We start from the raw sequence: 21,233 nt of genomic DNA, 5'->3' as shown, positions 1-21,233 counted from the left end.
AAAATACATTAGTTAAGTTGTGTAACAAAATACGAAACGACCTAAATTAGTTTTTTTTAAAGTATTTTCAAGGTTTGACGGAACATTTTTGCCTATCACATAGGCTATGTCTTTCGAATAAGATGCATCTGGATTTGAATATAATAGGCTATATTTCAAAGTTTTTTTTTTTTACCATGTCTTAGGCCTACCAAATATCATAGCCACGGGAACTAAGGGTGCTGAGGATGCTGCAGTTGGAAAAAAATATTATTTTAAAAAATGACTTGGTGTACGAGGCCTTTTATTACTCCTGTATGAGCGGAGAAAAATACTCATCAGCAGAGAGGAGGGAAAAAAGCAATAGCTTTGGATTTCACATTTGCAACTGTCAATTTATTAACATTTTGTGTTTTTGCGTATGTACATGATTTATCAGTACAAATTAATTAGAGCATAAGACTATGTCCTGTCCACTTTGCCACACCAGAGTCTCTTTCAGAGAATATTGTCGTACAGAATCTGGACCAAACATTTAGCTTTGCTTTCCAAATTTGGATGTTCTGTGTCCTGTCATCTCAGAGTCAGGGAGAGACATGTACAAGGAGAGCAAACACGCATACACAAACACCCCAAAACTCCTGGTGTGGTCAGGCTTATGTGGGGGAGTGACAATTGGATTTGGGGAAGGCTTTTTTGTAGTCTCTCCCAATGCCTCTCTCACTTATCTGCCTTAAACCACAGTAAACTAGCCAATATGGGCTGAGAGGTTTGCTCTGTAGCCATTTGTGTTTAAACGTCACAGATGGCAGTGGGATACTCTAAAATCATATATGTGCCCTCCCCTGGTCAGTCGTCTGTGATTGTAACCCATCCTGTGGGGTGGACAGCTGAGGACACACTCTGCTTGCTGATCAAATGGCACTCGGGCTCCTGTTACTGCCACAACAATGGCCACTGTGGAGGAAGATATATGGGAACAGACTGCAGATAAGGGCTGCTCGAGTGATGCTCTCTCACTGTGTTGATGTGTGTAATTCTGACCCCTGTCTTCTCTCTCTTTTTTTCCTCCATCCCTCACTCTCTCTCCCCCTCCCCACCATCCTCCCAACAGCTGCCAGCACCAGTTGGCTCCAGGAGCATGTCGCAGACCTGAGTCGAAGGTAAGATCCTCTTTCAATGAGTCATCCTGCTGTATTGATCCTCCTTGTTTTCCCCCTGTAGTCCAGAAGTGGACAGTTTCCCTCCCAAGCATCCCTCAGGAAATGTATGCACCACAGTGTATGTGTGTAATGTGATTAGCAGTCTGTCCCAATCAAACTGAGGCTAAAGGGTAAATAGACACACATAACTACCCTACGCCTTGACCCTTTTCTCCCCTTTTTCTCCAGATGAAGTCCTGCGACTAGTGAGGTCCGGTCACCCAACAACCTGTCCGCTCAACCCTATCCCCTCCTCCCTTCTCCATACTATCTCTGGACACCTTCCCACTTCCCTCAACTCATCCCTGACCACTGGCTGCATCCCCTGACTACAAAATGGCCTGACTCGATCCCCTCCTAAACAAACACTTGACTCCTGACGTTAAAAACTACAGACCTTTATTTTCTTTCCAAAACACTTGAGCGTACTGTCTCTGACCAGCTCTCTTGCTATCTTTCTCAGAATGATCTTCTTGACCCTAACCAGTCAGGCTTCAAGACGTGTCCCTCAACCGAGACTGCTCTTCTCTGTGTTACGGAGGCTCTCCGCACTGCCAAAGCTGACTCTCTCTCCTCTGTTCTCATCATCCTATATCTATCCTCTGCCTTCGACACTGTAAACCATCAGATCCTCCTCTTCACTCTCTCAGGGCTGGGCGTCTCAGGCTCTGCACACTCTTGGATTGCATCGTACCTGGCAGGCCATTCCTACCAGGTGATGTGGAAACGATCTGTGTCTGCACCATGTGCTCTCACTACTGGTGTCCCCCAAGGCTCAGTTCTAGGCCCTCTCTATACACCAAGTCACTCGGCTCTGTCATCCTCGCATGGTCTCTGCTATCATTGCTATTTGGATGACACTCAACTACTTTTCTCCTTCCCCGTTCTGACACCGGTGGCGACACGCATCTCTGTGTGCCTGGCATATATCTCCGCTTGGATGTCGGCCCACCACCTCGAGCACAACAACACGGAGCTGTACTTCCTCCCGTAGAATGCCTGTCCGCTTCATGACCTCTCCATCACGGTTGACAACTCCACGGTGTCCCCCTCCCATAGTACAAAGAACCTTGGACAACACTGTTGTTCTCTGCAAACATCAAAGCAGTGACTCACTCCTGCAGGTTCATGCTCAACAACATCCGTAGATTACGATCCTACCTCACACAGTAAGCGGTGCAGGTCCGAATTCAGGCACTTGTTATCTCCTGTCTGGACTACTGCATCTCGCTGTTGGCTGGGCTCTCCGCTTGTGCCACCAAACCCCTGCAACTTATCCAGAACGCTGCAGCCCGCCTGATGTTTAAGCTCTCTCATGTCACCCCACTTCTCCACACACTCCACTGCCTTCTAGTCGATGCTCGCATCCACTACAAGCTCGCATCCACTACAACTTTCCTACGGAACAGTAAGAGGGACTACCCCTTCCTACCTTCAGGCAATACTCAAACCCTACACCCCAACCCAAGCACTCAATTCTGCCACCTTTGGTCTCTTGGCTCTCCCAACCCTACGAGAGGGCAGACCCACAGCCCAGTCCAAGCTCTTCTCTGTCCTGGCATCCCAATGGTGGGACCAGCTTCCACCTGAAGCCAGGAGAGCAGGGTTCCTGCCTATCTTCTGAAAACATCTGAAACCCTACTTCTTCAAATAGTTTAAAAAAAGAATCCCACAGCATCCGTCTTGCACCCCCTTTCATGAACTAACACTCGCACTTGTCTCCCCCCCCTTTACTAGCGCTGACTTTGCTGATAGCTACTTTATTGAGGAAAAATGTGCTTACTATGAATGTTATATGTGGGTGTCCGTCCCACTTAGCTGTCTTAAGATGAATGTACTCTGTAAGTCGCTCTGGATAAGAGCATCTGCTAAATGACTAAAACATTTCAAAATGTATGTCAAATATGACATGGGGTGTAGTAGTATATTTTTTCAGCAAGATGTTAGGGAGTGGCTTTTTCAGGGAAACATGTTGGCTTAATCGATTGAGCTTCTTGGAATTATTGTAAGGTATCTGGACAGCAAGGGCCGGTCTCATGTCATTTCCAATGGATGACAATGACCCCCTCTGGCGAAACCTGCCTGTAGAGGTCAGATGTGAAACTCTTATCTTCCCTTTCACCTCCTCCGTATAGTGCTGTGTGCCCTTGCCCTGGGGTTAAGACCTGATGGATACTCTCAGGTCAGCCACTTCCTGGCCCTCACCCCTGGAGACCCTGAGCAGGGCTGGGGAGAGGCTTGACAGTGAAACTCCACCCCTCTTCCCTCATATAGTAGCTTCCAGAATGATGAATCGCCTCACTTGTTTTGTCTGAATAATGGATGTTGGTGGGTTTTGTTTCAGTCCAGAGTGTTGAGATCACTTTGCACCTCTACTTTCTCTGCTGGTGCCCCGGTCTGGATTATGCCACTCAGGAAGTGGAATATGACAAAAGGCTGAGTCATGTTTGGAGTTGGAGGACTCATTGAAAAAGAACCCTCCCTTACCTCCTAATGGGTTATGTGAATGAGCTGCTGAGGGTCATGTTAAACAAGCCTCTAACTCATTGCAGGTCCAGCTATATTTTGCTTTCCATTATGCAGGCGTTCCCTCATAGCTATAACACCCTGATCTGAAATAATATACCAGTAGCACTCTATGAAACAAAACTAGACCTAAATAAGATTGATTCTCATCTATTCTAAAACCCCAAATATTATTGAACTGGCTTTCTGTTGCATTCCATCCGGAATAGTAAAAGGCACGTACAATCCCACCCACTCTCCAGGTTACCTAGGGCAAAAGCACCTAATATACATTTTAACAAATGTATTAAATTAAATTACAGAAATATATAATTGACATAACTATCCACACCCCTGAATCAATACATGTTAGAATCACCTTTGGCAGCCATTACAGCTGTGAGTCTTTCTGGGTAAGTCTGTAAGAGCTTTGCACACCTGTATTGTACATTATTTGCACATTCTTTTTAAAATTCTTAAAGCTCTGTCAAGGTGGTTGTTGTTAGCCTCTAGCAGCCATTTTCAGGTCTTGCCATAGATTTTCAAGCCGATTTGAAGTCAAAACTGTAATTAGGCCACTTATGAACGTTCAATGTCGTCTTGGAAAGAAACTCCAGTGTATATTTGGCCTTGTGTTTTAGGTTGTTGTCCTGCTGAAAGGTGAATTTGTATCCCACTGTCTGTTGGAAAGGAGATGGAACCAGGTTTTCCTCCAGGATTTTGCCTGTGCTTATAGCTCTATTCCGTTTCTTTTTATCCTAAAAAAAAATCCCTAGTTCTTGCAGATGACAAGTATACCCAAAACATGATGCAGCCACCACCAAGCTTTAAAATATGAAGAGTGGTATGTTGTTAGATTTTCCCTGAATATAACACTTTGTATTCAGGACATGAAAGTTAATTTATTTGCCAAATGTTTTGCAGTTTTACTTTAGCGTACTATTGCAAACAGGATGCATTGAATATTTTTATTCTGTACAGGCTTCTTTCTTTGCACACTGTCATTTAGGTTAGAATTGTGGAGTAACTACAATGTTGTTGATCCATCCTCAGTTTTCTCCTATCACAGCCATTGAACTATGTAACTGTTTTAAAGTCACCATTGGCTTCATGGTGAAATCTCTGAGTGGTTTTCCTTCCTCTCCAACAACTGAGTTAAGAAGGATTTGAGGAGTTTCTCCCATTCTTCTCTGCAGAACCTTTCAAGCTCTGTCAGGTTGGATCGGGAGTGTCGCTGAAAAGTTATTTTCAGGTCTCTCCAGAGATGTTCGATCAGGTTCAAGTCAAGGCTCTGGTCAAGCCACCTAAGGACATTCCGAGACTTGTCCCGAAGCCACTCCTATGTTGTCTTGTCTGTGTGCTTAGGGTTGTTATTCTGTTGGAAGGTGAACCTTCGCCCTAGTCTGAGGTCCTGAGTGCTCTGGAGCAGGTTTTCATCAAGGATCTCTGTACTTTGCTCCGTTCATCTTTCCCTCAATCCCAACTAGTCCCCCAGTCCCTGCCACTGAAAAACATGCCCACACCATGATGCTCCCTCCACCATGCTTCACCGTAGGTATGGTGCCAGGTGTCTTCCAGACGTGACGCTTGGCGTTCAGACCAAAGAGTTTAATCGTGGTTTCATCAGACCAGATAATCTTATTTCTCATGGTCTGAGTCCTTTAGGCGCCTTTTGGCAAACTCCAAGAGGGCTGTCATGTGCCTTTTATTGAGGAGTGTTTTTTGTCTGGCCACTGTACTATAAAGCCCTGATTGGTGGAGTGCTGCAGAGATGGTTGTCCTTCTGGAAGGTTCTCACATCTCCACAGAGGAACTCTGGAGCTCTGTCAGAGTGACCATTGGGTTCTTGGTCATCTCCCTGACCAAGGCCCTTCTCCCCCGATTGCTCCGTTTAGCCGGGCGGCCAGATCTAGGGAGAGGCTTGGTTGTCCCAAACGTCTTCCATTTAAGAATGATAAAGGGTTCTGTGTTCTTGGGCACCTTCAATGCTGCACACATATTTTGGTACCTTTCCCCAGATCTTTGCCTTGACAAAATCCTGTCTCTGAGCTCTACGGACAATTATTTCACCTCATGGCTTGTTTTTTTTTCTTTGACAGGCACTGTCAACTGTGAGACCTTATATGGACAGGTGTGTGCTTTTCCAAATCATGTCCAATCAATTCAATTTACCACAGGTAGAATCCAATCAAGTTGTAGAAACATCTCAAGGATGATCACTGGAAACAGGATGCACCTGAGCTCAATTTTGAGTCTCATAGCAAAGGGTCTGAATACTTATGTAAATAAACTATTTCTGTTTTTGTTTTTTGTTTTTATATATTTGCAAACATTTCTAAAAACATATTTTTGCTTTGTCATTATGGGGTATTGTGTGTAGATTAATGAGAGGGGGGGACTATTTAATCAGTTTTAGAATAAGGCTGTAATGTAACAAAATGTGGAAAAGTCAAGGGGTCTGAATACTTTCCGAATGCACTGTACACCATCCAAAGTGTAATTAACTTCACCATTCTCAAAGGGATATTCAATGTCTGCTTTTTTATTTTTACCCATCTACCAATAGGTACCCTTCTTTGCGAGGCATTGGAAAATGTCTCTGGTCTTTGTTCTTGAATCCGTTTTTGAAGTTCACTCCTTGACTGAGGGACCTTAAAGATAATTGAACAGAGATGAAGTAGTCATTAAAAAATCCTGTTAAACACTTATTGCACACAGTCCATGAAACTTATGTTATTTAAAGCACATTTTTACTCCTGAACTTATTTAGGCTTGACATAACAAAGGAGTTGATTACGTATTGATACTATTATTAATACAACTTTTTTTTTTTCATTTGTAAAAATGTATAAAAACATAATTCCACTTTGACATTATGGGGTACGTTGTGTATGCCAGTGACACAAAATCTGAATTGAATCACTTTTAAATTCAGGCTGTGTTACACAACAAAATGTGGGAAAAGTCAAGGGGTATGGATACTTTCTGACGGCGCTGTATGACAGAGTAAAGTTCTGATTATTCTGAATAGAAGGCACAGTGGACAGGATGTCCCGGACTACTTTGACTCATTTTTTCATTATCTGCTTTAATCGTGTCATCCGTGTCTCTGGGCCTCACCACCCTCCCTGATGTTTGGTGGGTAGACATTATATAACCCTCGGAGCTAGTCCACTGTGTACTATTATTTGGGCAACAGCGTTTAGCCTGTATTTATAGCCGACCGACATCATATCAAGTGTTTGTATGTCTCACCGTAATCCCACAATTTCTGTCTCCAGTGGGTGGGATTATGCAAACTGTCACTCTGGAACAAAGCTCCCTCTATCCACACAGTGTTCTCTCTCTCTCTCTCTCTAGGCAGCGCCGGACGCACAGACTGTGCAGACAGACGGTCGTGGAATCACACGACCCTGTCCCTAGTACTCAAATTATATCAATGCAGCGGGGAGATTTAGGAGATTATTGGGATTGTAAATCCTGCTTCCCCCCACCCCCCCGCCCCAATGTTGGCTTCAAATTAAGTGACCGGAGGTCGAGCTTCTTTAGGTTAATGGGTTTTCTTTTCTTTTTTAAAGATAATGCCTCTTTTTTTTTATTGTGTCCTTGTTGGACATCAGTGGACTAGTATCCATGCATGTTTAATAAGAGGTTGACATTGGACGCAGTTTAAAAACACTATATAGAATTCATCTTCTCAGTATTTATCTAATCATGACCTATTTCAAATAATATTATGCCAAGATCTGAATACATCACTGCAGATTAAAAAAAACAGGGCTAAATGTCATGATTTCACACTGGCTAAATGTGAGTGAACTCATTGCCCTCTACTCCACCTACTGATGCTGATGAGTATGATGTGTGGTCTCAGACACTGCAATCCCCAGTGTTGACAGCACATCCCTTCATATCATATCATCACGTTTACTCTGATGGGTTACACCTCCTAATGCACTGCATTAACATCTCTGATTAAACACAAATAACTGATCTGTAAAGCATGCACACTGCCTCATCACCACACAACTAAGATCCTGAGGGGGTTCCACTCACTATAGGGATCTCGTTTTTCTTTTTGTGAAATGAGAGAAATGTATTTCTTTTAGTCACATGCTGAAAAGCGACACACATGAATGCTTAATTGTACATGAATTGTATCACAACGGCATAATGAACGGCTAGCCATTTGAATTAGATCAGACATTGGTCATTCATGAACAGGACGAAGCACATCCCAAAAATATAATCTGATCTAAAAACACACCATGTAGAGAGAACACGGTATGAATGCATACATCCATCTGTCTGTAAAATAATACATTGAAGTGTTGGTGCCCAAGAATATACACTACATGGTCAAAGTATGTGGACACCTGCTCAACGAACATCTCATTCCAAAATCATGGGCATTAATATGGAGTTGGTCCCCCTTTGCTGCTATAACAGCCTCAACTCTTCAGGGAAGGCTTTCCACTAGATGTTGGAACATTGGGGACTTGCTTCCATTCAGCCACAAGCATTAGTGAGGTCGGACACTGATGTTGGGCGATTAGGCCTGGCTCGCAGTCTGCGTTTCAATTCATCCCAAAGGTGTTCGATGGGGTTCAGGTCAGGGCTCTGTGCAGGCCAGTCAAGTTCTTCCACACCGATCTCAACAAACCATTTCTGTATGGCCCTTGCTTTGTGCACAGGGGCATTGTCCTGCTGAAACTAAGATTTCCCTTCACTGGAACTAAGGGGCCTAGCCCGAACCATGAAAAACAGCCCCAGACCATTATTCCTCGTCCACCAAACTTTACAGTTGGCTCTATGCATTGGGGCAGGTAGCGTTCTCCTGGCATCCGCCAACCCAGATTTGTTCATTGGATTGCCAGATGGTGAAGCGTGATTCATCACTCCAGAGAACTCGTTTCCAGAGTCCAATGGCGGCGAGCTTTACACCACTCCAGCCGACGCTTGGCATTGTGCATGGTGATCTTAGACTTGTGTGTGGCTGCTCGGCCATGGAAACCTATTTCATGAAGCTCAAGACGAACAGTTATTTTGCCAATGTTGCTTCCAGAGGTAGTTTGGAACTTGGTAGTGAGTGTTGCAACTGAGGACAGACGTTTTTTATGCGCTCGGCAGTCCCGTTCTGTGAGCTTGTGTGGCCTACCACTTCGCAGCTGATCCATTGTTGCTCCTAGCTGTTTCCAATTCACAATAACAGCACTTACAGTTGACCGGGGTAGCTCTTGCAGGGCAGAAATTTGCCGAACTGACTTGTTGTGAAGTTGGCATCCTATGACGGTACCACGTTGAAAGTCACTGAGCTCTTCAGTAAGGCCATTCTACTGTCAATGTTTGTCTATGGAGATTGCATGGCGGTGTGCACGATTTTATACACCTGTCAGAAACGGGTTTGGTTGAAATAACCGAATCCACTAATTTGACGGTGTGTCCACATACTTTTGTGTATGTATATTGTGTATTAGTGTTTCATATTTCATAAATTCTAACATCAGTAAAAAAGAAATCTTCCACTTTTACAATAGAGTATTTTGTGTAGATTGTTGATGAAAAATGGCATTCATTTTAATCCCACTTTGTAACATAACAAAATGTGGAAAAAGTCAAGAGATGTGAATACTTTCTGAGCACACATTGAACAACACAGCAGCTTTTCAGCATGTTTTGTTATTTCCTTATAACCAAAAGTCGATGAAGAACGTTTGTTTTCCAAAATTTGTGGTCGTGGTCGAGGGGAATTCTTTCATATGACATGAATATGATACTCGGAGTATCAACAATGTTTGGCAGCCATCGTCGATGGTGACGGCATCGTAATGTTAAACAATGGTTTAGTACAAGCATTTCGCTACACTCGCAATAACATCTGCTAACCATGTGTATGTGACCAATGATTTGAGCATATTTAAATTTGACTGCACCTCTGGAGTCTGGCAGCGCAGTGAGCACACCAGCCACCTGAACATCTGATGAAACTGGCTGTAATAAAGCCTTTTGTGGGGAAAAACTCATTCTCATTGGCTGTGCCTGGCTACCCAGTGGGTGGGCTCCCCAAGGGGGCTATGCCCTCCTAGGCCTACCCATGGCTGTACCCCTGTCCAGTCATGTGAAATCCATAGATTAGGGCCTAATGAATTTGTTTCAATTGACTGATTTCCTTATATGAACTGTAACTCAGTAAAATCATTGAAATGTTTTGCATTTATATTTGTGTCTAGTAGATTGTTATTACAATCACTTAGTCTCAGCATTATTCATATTTTAACTTTTAAGAATATGTGTATATTACAGGTGCTTTCTGTGAGTCCCTGTCTTGGATTGTTTGTGTGATTTCTTTGGTTGCCCTTTGGTAATGTGTGTTGTCACTTTGGTAATGTGTGTTGTCACAGTAACTCTAACAAGTTTAGACACGTTTGGAGCATCACCGCAGGGTTGAATGGCTCAGTATAGTAATTTTATTTTTGCGTTTGTATGTTTTCAGCCTGTGTGGGATTATCCCTGGTCTCAGCAGTGTCCTTCTGCCTCGTATGAATCCCTTTGTCTTAATCAACGTGGCCGGAGCTCTCTCACTCTGCATCACCTACATGCTCATTGAGATCAAGTAAGTCCTCCCCTCCGACATGGTGTAATGGAATTAGTTTGTGGATTCGGGGAAGTTATAAATCAATATTGTTGAAGAATAATATGTACTCTGAATTGTGTTCCCACAAAGCCCTCATTATCGACCTGATGTGTGTTTTGACATCCCTCTTGTTACCTATCAACCTCCATGATAACTCTTGACATAGAGATGGGACGATAAACCGAAAATTATCGACACCGCCCACTTATCGTGGGCATTTGCTGATATCGCTCATAATGATAAGTTGCCTATACTAGAGAAATGTGAACTTTGAAATGAAATAAGTCTGCTTATATGGAAATAGCCTTGCACTAGCCGCTCATAGGGCAGGAGCCAAAAGCTAGTCTATCGCACGGCCGTACCCTCAATCTATCTCCTTAATGCGGCAGGTATTAAGAACTGTGGGCGGCAGGTAGCCTAGTGTTTAGAGTGTTGGTGCCAGTAACCGAAAGGTTGCTGGATCGAATCCCGAGCTGACAAGGTACAAATCTGTCATTGTGCCCCTGAACATGCATGTTCCCTGGTAGGCCTTCATTTTAAACTATAATTTGTTCCTAACTGACTCGCCTAGTTAAATAAAGGTTAATTAAAAAATGCTGAGTGCCAAGCAGTGACTCATCAGGTGCCATTTTTACAGTCTTATACAGTATGACTTGGCCGGGGATCAAACTCACAGCCTTCCAATCTCAAGGTGGACACTAACCACAAGACTGAGTTGGTGATTGTTATATGGATGATGTTATATGGATGATTGTGAATACCGTTATGGTGTACATGGATGTTATAAACGTATTGTTATGATAATTCAGTCAGTTTATCGTGATATGGATTTTTGTCCATGTCTCCCAGCTCTATCCTGACAGCTATATGCTCCTAACTTTATAACGTACTAATAGTATCTATTATGAAGTACCTGATGATTCTCTCTCTCTCTAGTAATTACAATGCTGTGGACACAGTTTCGGCGGTGGCCATCGGCCTCATGATCTTTGGCACCATGTATCCTATGAGTGTGTACAGTGGGAAGGTGCTCCTTCAGGTAGGCTATTCAAACATGTCCACAGTCTAAATTGAATGTGATGTGGATCGCACAACTTTACTGTAACTCAACACTGTAAACTCTTGGAATGACTGAGTTATGTTCTGTCCGGATTATGTTTGGCTTACAGTGGTTCTTCCTATAAAAGTTGCAGCACGTCATTTAAGTGTCAGCCATTGTTGCCAGAATGACACAATTTACCACCATCTACCACAAACGGTCGTGGCATAAGCTCAAAACTTTTAAAGGAAGAAGCACTGTTGGGGCGGCAGGTAGCCTAGTGGTTAGAGCGTTGGGCCAGTTACCGAAAGGTTGCTGGATTGAATCCCAGAGCTGACAAGGTAAAAATCTGTCGTTCTGCCCCTAAACAAGGCTGTTCCCCGGTAGGCCGTCATTGTACATAAGAATTTGTTCTCAACTGACTTGCCTAGTTAAATTAATACATTAGCCTAGTGGTTAGCATGTAGCAGCAGTCAAGCTTTCAAGATATTGGACTTTTAAGAAGCAAAGGCCACATCATCATGATGATGCAGGAGACATTTTGGGACTGCATCAACAGTGGACTAAAGAAATAAATACTAAAAAAATATTAAAATAGTTTCTGTGGATTTTCTGGAGCACTGTGTTTTGAACAGAGACACTGGTGTCTCACACCTGGCTGTGTTCTGTTCTGTCCTCTTTAGACCACTCCCTCCCATGTCATCGGTCAGCTTGACAAACTGCTCAGAGAGGTAAGAGCACTCAAGTGGGGGTGATGTTTTTGTTTAATTAACTATTGAAATAGGATGGGAGGTCAATTAAGGACGGTTTTAACTAGGTGGTATACAGCTACGGAAGTTACTTTTTTGTGGCTGGTTAGTAATACTTAGACAACGGGTCTGAAGAATTAACGTAGCAAGTTAGGTGAATTAGGAAAGGGGTTAGCTAAAATGCTCTCCTAACCTGCTACAAAAAGTGACTTCCGGTCATAGTTGTACTCCATCTAGACAAAAGCAATGAGGACAACCCTAGTGAATTGTGGAGAGGAGATAATCCTAACAATAAAGGGAAAGGGGGATACCTAGTCAGTTGTACAACTGAATGCATTCAACTGAAAGGTGTCTTCCGCTTTTAACCCAACCGCTCTGAATCAGAGAGGTGCCGGGGGCTGCCTTAATTGACATCCATGTCATCGGCACAACAAAGTGTAATGTCATGTCCAAATGGAGCTAAAGATAGACATGAAATACAATGTTAATAACGAGGCATATGAAGTGGAATACATGTCAATTATTTACATAATACGGGATATTTACACAGTGATCAAACCGTTGACAGAAAACATTTAAATAATGATTTTGATGGTCCAACAACTCTGGAGTTGTTTGGCGCCATGGTTGTGGAGGGCAAAGTGCTGGAAGCGAATGGGAACCTCTCATCTTTGCTCCTAATGGCAATCAGTGATGCGTTTGCTGAGGGTTGTCCTCTTTTGACCTCTTTCCTATTTTTCAAGCACGTTGCACTCGCTAAATAAGGCAGTTGAAATGTGTTGCGTGTACCATGTGTATTGAAGCCAATTTTTGTTTCTGTGCTTTATATGTATATATTATTGAAGTGTATTTCACAGTGTGCAACAACTTGCAATGATTCCCTAACATGTTTTAAAATATACTGTGCCCCTTGGGATCCTATTGTGCCACTCTAGCAATATTATAACTAGAGCCAGTTATAGTTTATTCAGACCATGGGCGTTGACTGGGACTGGTCACACGGTCAGGTTATACTGGTCCCCTCATGGCAGAGACTTTGTTAGACACCTACAGCGATTGTGGCGCGGTCTGCATTTTTCATGATGCGGTCAGATCCCGCAGGTTATTTGGAAACAAACGTCTTTCTGCTTTGTTTGCCTTCCTATTGTATTAAAAGCACTTCTTTGTCGCGTTTTTCACACACCCTCAGAATTTCGCTGCATCAAGTTTAGTAGCCTTCCTCTCCTAGTTGGGTGTGCGAGATCATGTGCGCCAACAGTATGTGTGGTTTCAGTGAAGTAGAGTAGGCTGCCTATGCATGGGTGGAGAATCCTGTGCCTAAAGCCCGGTGTGGCTGATTCCGATTTGTTTTTGTGTGACAAAACATCTGCCCCTATATCTTCCGGTTGTTTTACTGCAGGGAAATTAAACCGATGTAGCATTAAAAAAAACTATATTGGTGATTTTTAATATCGGGCTCTACTCGTTGCAGGTATCTTTCCAAAGGAAATGAATTTCAATATGATTAGGCTATAGTTTACTACAGTGTCTGTAAAGTAATATTGATAATGGAAAGAAGTGTAGGGCCCTCAACCAATGTGAGTCCAGGTGCAATCAAAAAATGTTATAATTGAAAAGGTGCAATGTATGCATAGGCTACCATCGTGAGTGAGCATTGCGCCTTTTCCTTTTCCATAAATATGAATTACCCATTTATTTGTCTCTGCCTGCAAATAGTCCTGCTCCTAAAGGTAGGCTACATCCTATATGCAAAACGTAACTCAAGAAAAAGTGCAAGTGTCCGCCCTCATTTTTGCTGCTTCAGGTTCAATATCCATATGTGCAAGATCAGGTGGGCATGTGGTCTCAATTAAATAGAGAAGGCGAATGCATGTGTGGAGAATGATGGGGCAGTTATCATTTCCAAGGAAATGTACTTCCTAAATCTGATTTATACGATAGTTTACTACATTGCCTTGAAATAAGTACTGATCACCCATATGTCCCATCTGAAACTTGTCCTGCTCCTTAAAGGTAGGCTATAAAATGTAGCTCAAGAGAAAGTGCAAGTGTTCACACTGCTCTCTTCAAACTCCATCTAGCCTGTTGGTTGATATAGCCCAGTAATACCTACTGTTAGCCTAATATAATGGGCCATGTGACGTAAGAATCTTAGGTACAGTGGGGCAAAAAGGTATTTAGTCAGCCACCAATTGTGCAAGTTCTCCCACTTAAAAAGATGAGAGGCCTGTATTTTTCATCAAAGGTACACTTCAACTATGACAGACAAAATGAGGGGAAAAAATCCAGAAAATCACATTGTAGGATTTTTAATGAATTTATTTGCAAATTATGGTGGAAAATAAGTATTTGGTCACCTACAAACAAGCAAGATTTCTGGCTCTCACAGACCTGTAACTTCTTCTTTAAGAGGCTCCTCTGTCCTCCACTTGTTACCTGTATTAATGGCACCTGTTTGAACTTGTTATCAGTATAAAAGACACCTGTCCACAACCTCAAACAGTCACACTCCAAACTCCACTATGGCCAAGACCAAAGAGCTGTCAAAGGACACCAGAAACAAAATTGTAGACCTGCACCAGGCTGGGAAGACTGAATCTGCAATAGGTAAGCAGCTTGGTTTGAAGAAATCAACTGTGGGAGCAATTATTAGGAAATGGAAGAAAATAATCTCCCTCGATCTGGGGCTCCACGTAAGATCTCACCCCGTGGGGTCAAAATGATCACAAGGTGAGCAAAAATCCCAGAACCACATGGGGGGACCTAGTGAATGACCTGCAGAGAGCTGGGACCAAAGTAACAAAGCCTACCATCAGTAACACTACGCCGCCAGGGACTAAAATCCTGCAGTGCCAGACGTGTCCCCCTGCTTAAGCCAGTACATGTCCAGGCCCATCTGAAGTTTGCTAGAGAGTATTTGGATGATCCAGAAGAAGATTGGGAGAATGTCATATGGTCTGATGAAACCAAAATATAACTTTTGGTAAAAACTCAACTCGTCGTGTTTGGAGGACAATGAATGCTGAGTTGCATCCAAAGGACACCATACCTACTGTGAAGCATGGGGGTGGAAACATCATGCTTTGGGGCTGTTTTTCTGCAAAGGGACCAGGACGACTGATCCGTGTAAAGGAAAGAATGAATGGGGCCATGTATCGTGAGATTTTGAGTGAAATCCTCCTTCCATCAGCAAGGGCATTGAAGATGAAACATGGCTGGGTCTTTCAGCATGACAATGATCCCAAACACACCACCCGGGCAACGAAGGAGTGGCTTCGTAAGAAGCATGGCTAGGCCACTCCAGGACCTTGAAAGTCTCCAGATCTCAACCCCATAGAAAATCTTTGGAGGGAGTTGAAAGTCCGTGTTGCCCAGCAACAGCCCCAAAACATCACTGCTCTAGAGGAGATCTGCATGGAGGAATGGGCCAAAATACCAGCAACAGTGTGTGAAAACCTTGTGAAGACTTACAGAGAACGTTTGACCTCTGTCATTGCCAACAAAGGGTATATAACAAAGTATTGAGAAACTTTTGTTATTGACCAAATACTTATTTTCCACCATAATTTGCAAATAAATTCATAAAAAATCCTACAATGTGATTTTCAGGATTTTTTTTCTCATTGTCTGTTATAGATGAAGTGTACCTATGATGAAAATTACAGGCCTCTCATCTTTTTAAGTGGGAGAACTTGCACAATTGGTGGCTGACTACTTTTTTGCCCCACTGTATTTTTGCACATTTTGATACTGCCTATAGGATGCAGAATTGCTGGGACCATGGCTAGCAAGTAAGCCGCGTCACATACGCCTAAAATAACATTGCGGGACTGTGGTTGGGTTCGGGACCAGTTATTGCGGGAGCGGGTGGGAGTCAGACAGAAAGCCAGCGGGAGCGGGCAGGAGCAGACATCTAGACTGTATGTAAGTATGTGTGTAAAACTGTACTTGTCTTCCATCAGGTCTCCACTCTGGATGGGGTCCTGGAGGTCCGTAACGAACACTTCTGGACGGTGGGCTTTGGCTCTCTGGTACGTCATCATCGTTCTGTCCCTGCTGTCTCCTCATTATACCCAGCAGACTCCTAGCGTAATGCGTCACGCTCTGTTTGCTCTGCCTCTAGGAGAAGCAAGGCCATGTTCTTTGATTCCCATTGTGAAGACAGAGTAGTCACACAAAAAGATGACAGTAGTCACGTCGTACTCCAATACAGGGAATATGGCATAAAGACAGAAATGGAGTCATTCGGGTTTCATTGAAACGCCTGAGATGTGAATTATTCAGACTGTGGCTCTAACAGTGTTGCTTCATGTAGAATGACTTAAATACAGATTCTGTCTGGTCTTCTACGTTAAATCTCATTCAATGAAATAACACTTATTTGCACTCTGCATAATAGCAGTATAATGTAATGGTAACGTTACGCATCACTGCTGTCATATCGATAAATAGACCAGCTTCTTGGCTGCACTCGTAAATTCCTGTGTAGACTAAGTTTATACAGTGGTGTTGCTGCTGTGCTCAGTTGTTGTCACCCAGTTCTGGGTTGTTGCCACACTGTTCTCTCCAGATTGTATGCCCTAGTAGAGCTAGAGGGAGAGAAAGGGAGAGAGAGAGAATGTGGAGTAAACACGCAGACTGACTCTTTAACTCCTTGTCTCCTCCACCGGCTTTGTGTGCAGGCTGGCTCTGTCCATGTTCGAATACGCCGGGATGCCAACGAGCAGATGGTGCTGGCCCATGTGACCAACCGCCTCTTCCCCCTCGTGTCCACGCTGACGGTTCAGATTTTCAAGGATGACTGGATCCGGCCTTCCCTCATGGCCGGAGTGCTCCCAGCCGGCACACTCAGCCCCTCTGACCACGGGGGCCTGTCTAGCTTTGTCCCCCCTCCCCCCAAATCCTCTGAGGACATGGACCGGCTCACCTCCACCCCATCCAAACTCAGCAGCCCACCGCCAGAGTTCTCCTTCAACACCCCAGGGAGGCATGTCCAGCCCATGGTGCTTCCCAGCACCCAGCACCAGAGGCCCTACAGCATGGGCCTCAACTACGGAGCCTCCCCCTACACCAACATGCTCAACCAAAACCTAGCCCGGCCGGGGAGTGAGCTGGGGATGGGTATGAACCTGGGAATGGGTGTAGGGATGCCTTCATCACAACAAGGTTTCAGAACTGCCTTAGGCGCAGCGCCACAGCGATTTGGAATCAACCCTCTCCCATCACAGTACAGCCAGTACAGACCCTGATGTTTAGAACAAAAGGTATAGAAGTGGGATATTCAGAGAGAATATATAATGGTATTTATTTTGATGGGACCAGGACATACATTCTGACCTTTGGTGGATTTTCTATATTTTTTTTGTACTATTCTTCAAAAAGCAAATGAGTTTGAAATTAACTGTAGGCATGTGTTCTGTATATGATATGCCAGTTAACATTTTTCTTCTGATTGGGAATCGTGGAAGAGCTCTATGGCTTTTGTGTGCTTTAAACCATTCATTGACTTTCGTGCTCATAGGACTTGAATGTTTGATTACATTAACTATTATTCCCTTGGTAAATGGTCATCACAAGATGGTCAGCTCAGCCGTTCCTACCTGGAGTAATATTTGTAGGTAGAAAACGGTGACCTAATGCAGGGTCAATACATAATGGGATAATTAGACTCTTATGTTTTGCCCCATAACTGCTGCATTAAAGGCATCACTTTGTTACACTAATGTTTCTTAATGCCAACCTCATTGTGAAGGAGCGGTCTGTATGTATTTTCACCTTTAATGGAAAACAAAAACTGTAATTTTCCGTTTCAGTATAGTCTGCAATAAATTAAATGCAAATGTACTATACTTGCCCTATTATTTGTCACTAACTTTATAGGTCAATGTCTATTGAAAGACTCAGTGTGGGACATTAATTATCCTAGGCATATAGGCATGACTGGATCGGAGTTTGGGTATAAGAAATGAGGTAGGCCTAAGTAAATGTTCCAACATAATATCCTGACCGAAGCTTTAAGACGTTGAGTAAAAAAAGGCACCCTGGGCTACCTGTGAGTGTTGTTGAGAGCGAATGTTGAATAGTGAAGAGGATCATAAACAGTGCTAGAGCGTCACTACAGACCCAGGTTCGATCTCGTGCTGTATCACAATTGGCCCAGTGTTGTCCGGATTAGGGGAGGGTTAGGCTGGGGTGGGGCTTTACTTGGCTCATTGCGCTCTAGCGACTCCTTGTGGCAGACCGGGCGCCTGCAGGCTGACCTCTGTCAGATGAACGGTGTTTCCTCCGACACATTGGTGTGGCTGACTTCTGGGTTAAGCAGGCGGGTGTTAAGAAGCTCGGTTTGGCAGGTCATGTTTCAAAGGACGCATGACTCGACCTTTGCCTCCTGAACACGTTGGGGAGTTGCAGAAATGAGGCAATATCAAAATTGGGGAGAAAAAGGGTAAAATACTACTACAACAACAACAAAACATACATGCATACATACAGTACCAGTCAAACGTTTGGACACAGGGTATTTCTTTATTTTTTATATTTTCTACATTGTAGAATAATAGTGACGACATCAAAACTATGAAATAACACATATTGAACCATGTAGTTACCAAAAAAGTGTTAAAAATAGATAAATAAAAATAGATCTTAGATTCTTCAAAGTAGCCACCCTTTGCCCCGATGACAGCTTTGCACACTCTTGGCATTCTTTCAACCAGCTTCACCTTGAAGGAGTTCCCACATATGCTGAGCCCTTGTTGGCTGCTTTTCCTTCACTCTGCGGTACAACTCATCCCAAACCATCTCAATTGGGTTGAGGTCAAGTGATTGTGGAGGCCAGGTCATCTGATGCAGAACTCCATCACTCTCCTTCTTGGTCAAATAGCCCTTACACAGCCTGGAGGTGTGTTGGGTCATTATCAAATGATAGTCCCACTAAGCACAAACCATATGGGATGGCGTATTGCTGCAGAATGCTATGGTAGCCATGCTGGTTAAGTGTGCCTTCAATTCTAAATAAATCACGTGACAGTGTCACCAGCAAAGCACCCCCACACCATCTCACCACCTCTTCCATGCTTCATGGTGGGAACCACACATGCAGAGATCAGCCGTCACCTACTCTGCGTCTCACAAAGACACGGCGGATAGAACCAAAAATCTCAAATGTGGACTCATCAGACCAAAGGACAGATTTCCAACGGTCTAATGTCCATTGCTCGTGTTTCTTGGCCCAATCAAGTCTCTTCTTATTGCTGTCCTTTAGTAGTGGTTTCTTTGCAGCAATTTGACCATGGAGGCCTGATTCACGCAGTGTCCTCTGAACAGTTGATGTTGAGATGCCTGTTACTTGAACTCTGTGAAGCTTGTTTTGGGCTGCAATTTCTGAGGCTGGTAACACTGCTGAAGAGGATACGTTCATTAGAAGTAACTCTGGGTCTTCCTTTCCTTTAGCGGTCCTCATGAGAGCCAGTTTCATCATAGCGCTTGGTGGTTTTTGCGACTGCACTTGAAGAAACTTTAAAAGTTCTTGACAATTTCCAGATTGACTGACCTTCACGTCTAAAAGTAATGATGGACTGTCATTTCTCTTTGCTTATTTGAGCTGTTCTTACCATAATATGGACTTGGTCTTTTACCAAATAGGGCTATCTTCTGTTTACCACCCCTACCTTGTCACAACACAACTGATTCAGGAGGAAAAAAATTCCACTTTTTACAAGGCATACCTTTTAATTGAAATGCATTCTAGGTGACTACCTCCATGAAGCTGGTTGAGAGAATGCCAAGAGTGTGAAAAGCTGTCATCAAGGCAAAGGGTGGCTACTTTGAAGAATCTCAGATAAAATATATTTTGTTTAACACTTTCTTGGTTACTAAATGATTCCATTTGTGTTATTTCATAGTTTTGATGTCATCACTATTATTCTATAATGTAGAAAATTGTTTAAAAAAATAAAGACCCTGGAATGACCGGTTGTGTATGTACAGTTGAAGTTGTAATTATACATACACTTACATTGGAGTCATTAAAACACGTTTTTCAACCACTCCACAAATATCTTGTTAACGAACTATAGTTTTGGCAAGTCGGTAAGGAGATCTACTTTGTGCATGACGCAAGTAATTTTTCCAACAATTGTTTATAAACAGATTATTTCACTTATAACTCACTGTATCACAATTTCAGTGGGTCAGAAGTTTACATACAATAAGTTGACTGCCTTTTAAACAGCTTGAAAATTCCAGAAAATTATGACATGGCTTTAGAAGTTTCTGATAGGCTAATTGACATCATTTGAGTCATTTGGAGGTGTACCTGTGGATGTATTTCAAGGCCTACCTTCAAACTCAGTGCCTCTTTGCTTGACATCATGGGAAAATCAAAAGAAATCAGCCAAGACCTCAACAAGTCTGGTTCATCCTTGGGAGCAATTTCCAAACAACTGAAGGTACCACGTTCATCTGTACAAACAATAGTATGCAAGTATAAACACCATGGGACCACGCAGCCGTCATACCGCTCAGGAAGGAGACGTGTTCTGTCTCCTAGAGATGAACGTACTTTCGTGCGAAAAGTGCAAATCAATCCCAGAGCAACAGCAAAGGACCTTGTGAAGATGCTGGAGGAAACGGGTACAAAAGCATCTATATCCACAGTAAATCGAGTTCTATATCGACAAAACCTGAATTGCCGCTGAAGAAAAGCCACTGCTCCGAAAAGGCATAAAAAAGCCAGACTACAGTTTGCAACTGCACATGGGGACAAAGATTGTACTTTTTGGAGAAATGTCCTCTGGTCTGATGAAACAAAAATAGAACTGTTTGGCCATAATGACCATCCATATGTTTGGAGGAAAAAGGGGGAGGCTTGCAAGCCGAAGAACACCATCTCAACCGTGAAGCACGGAGGTGGCAGCATCATGTTGTGGGGGTGCTTTGCTGCAGGAGGGACTGGTGCACTTCACAAAATAGATGGCATCATCAGGGAGGAAAATTATGTGGATATATTGAAGCAACATCTCAAGACCTCAGTCAGGAAGTTAAAGCTTTATCGCAAATGGGTCTTCCAAATGGACAATGACCCCAAGCATACTTCCAAAGTTGTGGCAAAATGGCTTAAGGAC

General features: G+C 43.3%; 1 protein-coding gene across 1 annotated transcript in view; it reads left to right on the top strand.

Annotated features, from left to right (window-relative positions):
- LOC112255582 (zinc transporter 6) overlaps positions 1–17,952 on the top strand; it is an 87,056-nt gene extending 69,104 nt beyond the window's left edge. The window contains exons 10-15 of the mRNA XM_024428525.2: positions 1,094–1,142; positions 10,180–10,299; positions 11,257–11,359; positions 12,043–12,090; positions 16,071–16,139; positions 16,791–17,952. Of these exons, the coding sequence (XP_024284293.1) occupies positions 1,094–1,142; positions 10,180–10,299; positions 11,257–11,359; positions 12,043–12,090; positions 16,071–16,139; positions 16,791–17,357 (956 nt within the window). The 3' untranslated portion in view covers positions 17,358–17,952. The remainder of the gene's footprint in view (positions 1–1,093; positions 1,143–10,179; positions 10,300–11,256; positions 11,360–12,042; positions 12,091–16,070; positions 16,140–16,790) is intronic.
- Positions 17,953–21,233: the final 3,281 nt, after the last annotated feature.

The sequence above is a fragment of the Oncorhynchus tshawytscha genome, linkage group LG01 (assembly GCF_018296145.1).
Source record: "Oncorhynchus tshawytscha isolate Ot180627B linkage group LG01, Otsh_v2.0, whole genome shotgun sequence".
NCBI classification, from domain to species: Eukaryota; Metazoa; Chordata; class Actinopteri; order Salmoniformes; family Salmonidae; genus Oncorhynchus; species Oncorhynchus tshawytscha.
The sequence above is the reverse complement of the archived record's forward strand: the minus strand, read 5'-3'. Positions and strand labels throughout refer to the sequence as shown.